Source organism: Etheostoma cragini, chromosome 13 (genome assembly GCF_013103735.1).
Source record: "Etheostoma cragini isolate CJK2018 chromosome 13, CSU_Ecrag_1.0, whole genome shotgun sequence".
NCBI classification, from domain to species: Eukaryota; Metazoa; Chordata; class Actinopteri; order Perciformes; family Percidae; genus Etheostoma; species Etheostoma cragini.
In genome coordinates, this window is record NC_048419.1 from 7,661,569 (window position 1) to 7,672,099 (window position 10,531).

The 10,531-nt window shown below is 40.4% G+C and overlaps 1 protein-coding gene across 26 annotated transcripts in view; it reads left to right on the forward strand.

Annotated features, from left to right (window-relative positions):
• The first annotated feature begins 1,212 nt into the window (after positions 1-1,212).
• Positions 1,213-10,531, forward strand: part of dlg2 (discs, large homolog 2 (Drosophila)) — a 291,611-nt gene continuing 282,292 nt past the window's right edge. For 15 of the 26 annotated variants that reach the window (XM_034889479.1, XM_034889483.1, XM_034889485.1 and 12 more), the window contains exons 1-2: positions 1,214-1,749; positions 3,369-3,500. In XM_034889479.1, the coding sequence (XP_034745370.1) occupies positions 1,731-1,749; positions 3,369-3,500 (151 nt within the window). In that variant the 5' untranslated portion in view covers positions 1,214-1,730. Of the gene's footprint in view, positions 1,750-3,368; positions 3,501-10,531 lie in introns of all 26 variants that reach the window. The other 11 variants (XM_034889503.1, XM_034889506.1, XM_034889509.1 and 8 more) reach the window with 4 other exon arrangements.

Genomic DNA, 10,531 nt, shown 5'->3' on the forward strand with positions numbered 1-10,531 from the left:
ATATGGTTCCATGTTGACGTTTTAAAAGCCGTAATAACCGGATAGCCTGGCTGCGGTAATTCCTTTTTTATGTTTAGAAAATCTTATTCTTATTGCATTGAGCAATTCAATTACTTCAATAATGTGTCGGTGTATTACATATTATACGGTATGCCCATAAATGTAAAAATATAAACAGCCTGTTAGGTTCAATTCTGTTATTCAATAAATGAAGCTATTCAAAAGGTATCGTTATCGAGTGTATTATTGTGAAAGTAATAAACGGAAGTCTCGTTTCTCTTTGTCACTAGCTTGCTTGTTCCTGGCAATGGAAACTGTTGGTGATGCTGTCAGTTGTTCAAATGGCTAGCGAAACTGTAACGTTACTTACCTGGTAAAAGAATAAAGAGATGTGGCAGCTCGAGGACAGTGCTGCTTTTTAATCAGGGGAAATGTCCGGCGAATGCACAGTCACCATTTTACTGAATATGAAAATACATGGAATCATTTGAGAGCCATGCGTTTTCTCCCACAGTTGGCAGGCAGGTATTTTCCTACAGCCAGGCGTCGCACTGGGAAAGCATTTTATTTGGCACCGTAGCTGGCTGGTGATTTAGCATGAATGCTAGCTAACTAATGAGCAGCAAGCATGCTTGTTTATCCGTAGAAACAACGTTGACGGGCTGCGTTAGACTTTATTTAAATTGTATGAATTGTCGTTATTGTCTTCATTGGGGGTACACACATGTCCCTCCATAAGTCAAAACCTCCTGACATAAACTCTGAAGTGACTGTTCCATGTTAGCTGGCATTTCCTAAATTCTTAAAAGAAAACGCGGAGACAATTGACATGTTTTTAAACTCTAGATTAAATTCGCGTCGAAGTGTGGTGGACCCTCCTCTAGAGTTTTGTCGTGAAGACAGGTAAAAGAAACTTCAGATATGCACTTTCCGATAGGATAACTGATGTAAACCAGCTCTTCAGACAGGACCGACCCAGGACTGTCGCACTTCACCGGCTGTGCGTCACTGTGGACGGAGCTGGGAGTGTTAACCCAGGCCAGCCCTCAGACCTGACAGCTCGTCACCTTGGAACACTAATGCCGTGTTTCAGCTGTATGATACGGCTCGGCTCTGCTCAACTCAAATCAGCTTTTCTACACTCTTCATCTGGCTGTGAGGACTTCGCGGCATGTTGTGCACCCATATATCTTTTGTTATGTATTGTAACCCATCTGTCTTTGAGACAGCCATCTCCTCAGCCAAATGATGTGTTTGAAGTGGGCCCAAACAGAAGTAATGTACAAAAGGACGTGCAGGATGTGTTAAAACTAGAGTTTCCCCTGCGTTTTCACACTAAGGACCTTTGAATTACTGTACAGTAGAGTTGATGATAAATTGCTACAGGGGACCGTGTCAAATCTTTTTGTGGATTACTATTGGGACTGTCATCTGATACAGAGACATGTGATCACGTTATTTCATTGGGCTAAAATTTAATCTGTGGAACGAACCAATACTTATTGGACAAAGACCCCGTGGATCCTCCATCAGGGCCTCCCTGGCAATCCCTGGACTCCACATTTAGAGCCTCTGGTTTAGGTTCTCTTTGGAGTGCTGTAAAAGAGCTACGTTTATCAAAACCCATTTTGTTTTCTACTATCTCATCAAGAAAGAGCAAAGAACATTTTGACCATGCATTGAAGACTGAGCCGGAAGCCTTAGAGAGTCAAGTTTACACGGAGTCAGCCATGCCTATCAGAAAAAAAGGTAAGTTAATGTATGTGCCGCAGGTGAGAGCTTTTGCTCCTCCAGCTTTCAGACCCTGTAAATACAAAGTGGGAACGAAATTGATGCTGTCAAATTACCAACATTGCATTTGTCCACAGTTTATTGTAACAGTCTGAAGTCCAGATTAGTTGTTCAACCTTTAAGTTTTCATTAAGCCTCAGAATATACAAACAACATAGACTATATAGCCAAAGGTACGCGGCCACTGTCCACATACATTTGTCTTTGTCCCTTTCCTCGTTCATCTTCTAAACAATTCTCATAAAATGTGAGCTGCGGCTTCTGTAGAGGGGGCTAAACCCACCTAAACTCAGTTTACTCATCTCTATATTTACATCCTCCGGGCTGATGTACTTTTTGTGCCCTAAATTTATCATACTAAATATTGTCAAATGAATATATGAAGAATATACACTCACCGGCCACTTTATTAGGTACCCCATGCTAGTAACGGGTTGGACCCCCTTTTGCCTTCAGAACTGCCTCAATTCTTCGTGGCATAGATTCAACAAGGTGCTGGAAGCATTCCTCAGGGAGTTTGGTCCATATTGACATGATGGCATCACACAGTTGCCGCAGATTTGTCGGCTGCACATCCATGATGCGAATCTCCCGTTCCACCACATCCCAAAGATGCTCTATTGGATTGAGATCTGGTGACTGTGGAGGCCATTTGAGTACAGCGAACTCATTGTCATGTTCAAGAAACCAGTCTGTGATGATTCCAGCTTTAGGACATGGCGCATTATCCTGCTGAAAGTAGCCATCAGAAGTTGGGTACATTATGGTCATAAAGGGATGGACATGGTCAGCAACAATACTCAGGTAGGCTGTGGCGTTGCAACGATGCTCAATTGGTACCAAGGGGCCCAAAGATTGCCAAGAAAATATTCCCCACACCATGACACCACCACCACCAGCCTGAACCGTTGATACAAGGCAGGATGGATTCCAATCTTCTATTGTCCAATTTCGATGAGCTTGTGCAAATTGTAGTCTCAGTTTCCTGTTCTTAGCTGAAAGGAGTTGCACCCGATGTGGTCTTCTGCTGCTGTAGCCCATCTGCCTCAAAGTTCGACGTACTGTGCGTTCAGAGATGCTCTTCTGCCCACGGGTGGTTATTTGAGTCACTGTTGCCCTTCTATCAGCTCGAACAAGTCTGGCCATTCTCCTCTGACCTCTGGCATCAACAAGGCATTTCCGCCCACAGAACTGCCGCTCACTGGATGTTTTTTCTTTTTCGGACCATTCTCTGTAAACCCTAGATATGGTTGTGCGTGAAAATCCCAGTAGATTAGCAGTTTCTGAAATACTCAGACCAGCCCTTCTGGCACCAACAATCATGCCACGTTCAAAGTCACTCAAATCACCATTCTTCCCCATACTGATGATTGGTTTGAACTGCAGGAGATTCTCTTGACCATGTCTACATGCATAAATGCACTGAGTTGCCGCCATGTGATTGGCTGCTTAGAAATTAAGTGTTAACGAGCAGTTGGACAGGTGTACCTAATAAAGTGGCCGGTGAGTGTATATCATATAAAGAAAACAAACAAAGGAAGCACCAAAGTCTGTCTTATCTGCCCCCTCCTCTGCAGACACGGTTCGAGTCCTGGGGCTTTTGGAGGAGTACTGCACTAAACTGAGGGAGCCGGAGGAGCAGCAACTCAAAACTGCCATTTTGAGAGTAATGGGGATTTTCAAAAGCAACCTGTTTGAAGCGCTTCTTGGTAAGTTAGCAAAGCACAACCAATCCATCAAGCAACTGATATTTTTTGTTATGTTTATATATGTTATGGTGCTTTTCAGAAAAACTAAAGAATTTGAAAGCGGTGTCACATGTTTGAAGCACTAATACTGTGGGGCTTGCTCTGTACTAGCTCACAGAACCTTAAATTACAGTTAATAATTGGTTTATTTTTAAAGATAACTTATGAAGATAAACAGTAAGCAGATAGATATTGAAATCACAGTGACTAAACGATGAAAACACACAACTTTCAGATGCAGAGGATTACAGCATGACTGTCTTCCTAATGTGTCCACAGTTTGATCAGTGCAGTTTTAACACCACACAGGTCTCTAGGTCCATGTGCAGACAACCTCCTTCAGGGACGCTGGAAGGCAATAGGAGTTGGGGGTGCTGAAATAAACTTAATGTATTTAATAATTGCTAACTTCCTACTCAATGCAGAAATAATAATTCAGATCTTTAGTTAACTGTATTGTGTAATTTATGTATTTACAATATTGCAGCCTTTTCATAGAACATTTTATAACAACAGCAAAAGCAAATTTGCACGTTACATATAGGCTGATTTCAGAACAGCCGCAGCAAAGTGCCTCTGCAGGCTAGTACTTTCGCCAAAATGGACTTTGATCTGCTTTTTCTCTCAGATTTGCCTTAGTTCTTGCAGCTTCATTTTGTTGATAGGATTCAGCAGATTTTTACCATAAATCTTTAGTTGAGTTGAGTTTTAATAGCAATTAGTCACAGTGATCAGATCATAACTTACCTTTGAACTTTGTTTGCCCCATTGTGCAGTCTTATAGACGTAATACTATAGTCCAGGGGTCTTATCAATGTACATGGCATACAAGCAAAATGGGGCTAAAAATGTGCGTACGTAAAGTTGTGATTTAAAAAAATTAAAACTTGACAGGAGAATGTGCGGTCCTCCACACGGTCCTCTGTCCCATCCGTACGCACATTATGGAGACAATGGGAATTTGCGACAGAGATGGTGGTGAACGGATTTCAGACTGCAAAATTTAAATGTTGGAATAACGATTACTCTTAATATTTTCAAGTATTGATGCTTCACACACATTTTTTCTCTATCTCTTTATGATGTGCTTTTGGCAAGGTGTTAACAATCATAAAAACAAAAATACTGCGATGACCCTCCGTGTGTAATACTGCATTATGGCACTGCTAGCACTGTAGGAGGACAAACTAAAAATGGAAGAATTAGGAGAGAAAGAGACTTCAGGGAGCAAGATGATGACTGAGTAATATGAAGATTTAAATTCCCTAAGGCCAGGTAGGGCAACGTCCAGGACCATATCCATCCCGGTCCAAATACAGGTCCTTGCAACTCTGGGGACAACCGGCTGTTTACAGCTATGTGTTTTATTTACATATTATAATCTACAACTTTATCACCAAGATTTTGGATTAAATATTGTTCAGGTTAATTCTTATCATATACCTGGTATATATCGAAGCTGTACCCAAGTGCCATAGTGCCAGTGTAGTCAGGTTTCCCCGCATTGACTATTTATAGTTAAAAATGGGTGTGGAGATGAGAGGCTGATTTCACGTACGCCCAGTAGTATGTCATCTGTGATTTATAAAGGGAAACTTTTTAACAGTAGTAGGTAAAATAATGAATAAGCTTGTGTTCAACATCCAAGCTCTTCTCCCTTTTAATCTTAGAGTAAAAGTGCAATTTTAGTAACATATAATCTCAGATATATAAAATAAATATAGCCTATACTTCCATAATAAGAAATTGGTCTTCTGCATGGCTCAGTGGAGATATACTGTATGCATTTTCAATGGACTCAGTTTAACATACATTTTTAAAATTCATCTTTCACAGAACAGTCATTATTATATGTTTCAATATGTAGCTAATCAATTATATTTTGACTGCAACAGTGACACAAAATAGTCAGCTAGTGAAGCCTTAACTTAAAACCAGAGATTATTTCTAAAATGTGAAATTATGACCAGCCATGTGGCAGGCAATTAGTGTGTATGGAGTAAAAGTAAACCATTGGCTACACACAAAGTCAAGATCATGTTTTTTTTGTTTCACAATCAACTATGTCAACATTTTATGTTGATGCACTACTATATTACATTAAATGTCATTTAGCTGACACTTTTTTATCCAAAGTGACTTACAGTTGCTATATATCAGAGGTCACACAGGTCTGAAGCAACTAGGGTTTAAGTGTTTCTCATTGACACATTGGTTGATGTTTTACAGTGGGAATCGAACCCAGATCTCACACACTATGTGTTATATCCACTATACATTAATACAGGGCTGGACATTAAGGCTTGTTTGCTTGTGGCAAGTGCAAGAGAAATGTACTTGCCCCCAGTGTTTCCTCTATGTTGATGTGTTGCTGGCGGCCTGCCATGGTACAATTTCTGCCGCCATGGTATAGGGCAAATGCACAACAGAGTTTACGCTATGTACACCACGCACCACCGCTCCTTCAGCTGTTTATGAAAAGTCATAAAGTCGTAATTACACGACTCTGCAGAACCGTCTGCTGCTCTACTGAACTCAAGTGAACTGTTATCTGCTCTCTCTCCTTGAGCAACTGGAACAGTGACAGGACGTCATGACAAACAAGTAAACAGGGCGAGTATAGTCTTAGGCAAAGCGACAAACGGCAACGAAAGCCCGGCATGAAATCCGCGCTCACGTGGGTCCTGTAAAATATGACAGCTACGCCCATCCATCTTTGTCTGCTTATCTGGTATTGGGTCGCAGCTCCAGCAAGGGTGTGGTCCCTTCCCATTCCCGAGCCACATTGACCACCTCCGACGTGCCTGGAACACCAACCCAGGGGGGCGCCCAGGAGGCATCCTTACCAGATGCCCGAACCACCACAACTGGCTGATTTTGACGCAAAGGAGCAGCAGCTCTACTCCGAGCTCCTCACGGATGACTGTGCTTCTCACCCTATCCCTAAGGGAGACTCGGGCCACCCTCCTGAGGAAACCCATTTTGGTCCCTTGTACTCTGGAACTCGTTCTTTTGGTCCTTCATTCATTCATTCAAACCTTTATCTAACCAGGATAAAAAAACTCCTTGAGATTAAAAATCTCTTTTACAAGAGTGTCCTGGCAAGTGGCAGCAGCATGTTTCAGATAGACAGAGACACTTACATGTAAATAACCCAGTAATAACACTAGGGATGAGCGAGTTCAGCATTATCTGTATCTGTATCTGTTTACCACATGAATTATCTGTATCCGGATCCGTACTCGGACTGGGCGGCGCCTAGACCGGATGTGGTCAGATTTAACCCGGAAGTGGGTTGGGCTCTCTTGAAATGTGCGGGGCTTTAACCGGTATGTTATTTAAGCATGCAATTGATATGAGTTGATCAAAAATTGTTATATTTATTGCTGATTTGAAAACTATTTACATGACAGCATCAAGCTTCAGATCAATGGTGTTGTCATGGTAACAAACAAACTATATACAGAACGTTTTGCAACAATGAATACAACCCATGCAGTTGCAATTATGAAGTAAAATGTAATGAACAAGAGTTTTCGTACTCAATATAACTTTCTTTTTTTTACTTTTTATTTTTTTATGATCAGTGTGATTTTATTTTTTTTTTGTTCTTTTTTATTTTTTTTATTTCCACACCAGGTATGTGTGTGTATAAGAGAGAAAGAATAAAATGAGACCAACTCCTTCAACTGGAGTTCATTTTGAAGCTGATTCCATGCAGACGGGGCTGCAAAATGAAAAGCCTTTTTGCCGAAGTCAGTGCGGGCTTTAGGGACTGTCAATAAAACCAGATCCTGTGAGCGCAGGGGATATGTCCCTGCGGACCTCGGGAGGATATAAGTGTTCAGATAAGGAGGAAGAAGTCCTAATACTGCCTTATAAATAAAAAGATGCCAGTGCATCCAACGCCAAATGGAAAGTGAAAACCACCCAACCCAGCAAACAGTGATGAGTAAGAGATTTTAAGTTTGTGATGAATCTCAAGGCTCCATGAAACACAGTGTCCAAAGCATGAAGACACTGGGAGGTTGAATGCATGTATAAAATATCACTGTAGTCCAAGACAGACAAAAATTTTGCATTTACTAGTTGTTTTCTTGCTTCAAATGATAAACAAGACTTGATTCTAAAGAAAAAAACCTAACTTCAATTTCAGTTTTTTAACTAAATCTTGGATATGCATTGTAAAAGACAGTGATTGGTCAATGGTAATACCCAAGTATTTGTAATGTGACACTTCTTCAATTTCTGTACCAGAAAGTGTAAAAATGGCTGGGATATTATCATTAGTTGATTTTCCCAGTGAAAGTCATGACTTTAGTTTTTTTAGAGTTTAGAACCAATTTTAAAGAAGCCAGATTATATTGCAAGATATTAAAAGCGGACTGTAAATTTGTGATTGCTTGACCTAATGTGGACCCAGAACAATAGAGAACAGTGTCGTCAGCGTAGTAATGATAGTTTGCATTTCTTATATTATTGCAGAGGTTGTTCGTATAAATGATAAAAAGAAGAGGCCCAAGGATTGAGCCCTGAGGCCCCCCTTTTGAAATATTTAAGGAGGCAGAAGTGACACCATCTACTTGCACACATTGTGTTCTCCCTGATAGGTAACTGTTAAACCATCCCACTGCTTGTTCTGATAGTCCAATAGAGTTGAGTCTCTGAAGGAGAATTTTATGGTCCACTGTGTCAAAAGCTTTTGACAAATCAATAAACAGTGCTGCACAGTGCTGTTTATTGTCCAAGGTCTTGACTAGGTCATTAAAAACTTTCGAAACAGCTGTTATTGTACTATGCTGTTTCCTGAAACCAAATTGAAATTCAAACAGAATATTGTTATTAATTAGATAGTCTTTTAATTTGCATGCTAATGAGTGATTCCATTAATTTAGCTAATACTGACAATTTAGAAATAGGCCTATAGTTATTTATGTTTGCAGGATCACCACCTTTGTGAAGGGGGAGAACATGGGCAGATTTCCAGATGGCTGGTACCTGATTTGTGGCTAAAGAAAGGTTAATTAAAAATGTAACTGGATTGGCTATCAGATCTGCAGCTATTTAAAAATAATATGGTTCCAATTTGTCTGGACCTGATGATTTTTTTGGATCTAGATCCTTCAAGGTCTTCCTTACTTCTGGTATGGTTACTGTCTTGAAATGAAATGGTTGAGCTGACAGTAACTGATCAACAGGACATACTATGGGAGAGCTGGAGATCGGATGATGTAGTGTTTCATAAAGGGAGCTAGCAGTAATGAAATGATTATTGAAACTATTGAGAATTTTGTCTTTGTCAATGATTTTTTTGTCATCAACAACAATACAAGATGGTACTTCTGTATCTGTTTTTGTTTCAGTTAATAATTTGATTGTTTTCCAGAACTTGAGAGGGTTATTTAAATTTTTGGATGTTTCAGAAAGGAAATAAGCAGATTTGGCATTACGAATTTTGACAGGGCATAGATTACGTAACCGCCGAAATTTCAACCAATCAGACTCAAGCTTTGACTTTCTAGCTTGAGCCCAGGCTTGATTTCGCTCCAGAAGAAGGTCAGACAATTCATTGTTAAACCAAACATTATTTCTCCCTTTCACTCTGTCTTTTGAGGGGGGCATGGTTATTTACCAGGCCTGTGAAACCATTATAAAAAAATGTCCAAGCATTTTCAACATCATCAATAAGACTAATTCTTCCCCAATCAAAATCATACAGATCATGTAAAAAGCCTTGCACTGAGAACTGCTTCATTGCCCTCTTAAAGATTATGCGCGGCCTTGTTTTCGGAATTTTCGTGTTCCTTACAGAAATTACAAGACAATGGTCGCTTATATCATTTGCAAAAACAGAGGCACAGGAGTATTTGTGAGGGGCATTTGTAAGAATTTGGTCTGGTGGGGCTATTTACAATCTGAAAGAGATTAAAAGAATCACAAAATGATTTAAAATGATCAGACATTGGCAAAAGCCAGTTCCAATTAAAACCTCCTAAAAAGACAATTTCATTATAATTAAGAATTGTTAAAAACTCCCTCAGAGAAGAGAGAGTGGTACTATCAGCTGAGGGGGGTCTATAACAACCAACAACTGTGATGTGAAGGCTCTTAGAAACTTTTAAGTCAAGGGCCAACAATTCAAATTGTCTGCTTATTGACTTTGAGACAATAACATTCACAAGAAATGACTTCTTCACATATATTGCAACACCTCCACCCTTTTTAGGTCTGTCTGTTCTGAATAAGTTGTACCCACCCACAGACACATCCTCTATAGAAATAGATTTGTTAAGCCTTTAGCCGTTAAGTTTCACTTAAAACAAAAACATCTGCATTGGTTGAAAGTGCCCAGATACGCACCATACGTTGTTTTGCTCTGCGCCAATCCAGAAAAGGGATCACACAACGCAGATGAAGTGAGTAGTAAAGTAAATCCAGGCATGCACACAGCTACAGCATTCATAATAATGAAAGCACTGGACGCTTGCGTTGCGCTGTTCGTGGCTCTAGCTGGTAGCCCGTAGATGTAGCTGGTAGCCGAAAAGCATCCACTATCTTGATCAGTTAATCAATCCCATAAACCTAGGACCATCATTACAGGGTTCAATATGAATTTAAACTGAGTGTTTAATTCATAAAGGTGATGACAATGTCTATAAACTCACTCACTCACTCAATCTCTCAGAGCAACAAAAAGGCGTGCTGCCACTCGATGCAGAGATGACCCAGCCTTTATGACCATAGGTGAGGGTAGGAACGGAAACTGACCAGTAGATTGAGAGCTAACTGTACGATAAATTGAAGGTTATACCTCAGCCGAAGCGCCGATTCTCCGACCAATCTCCCGCTCTATTGTCCCCTCACTCGCGATCAAGACCCCAAAGTATTTAAACTCCTTCACTTGGGGTAAGGACTCATTCCCTACCCGAAGAAGGTACTCAGTCGGTTTCCTGCTGTGAACCATGGCCTCAGATTTAGAGGTGCTGATCTTC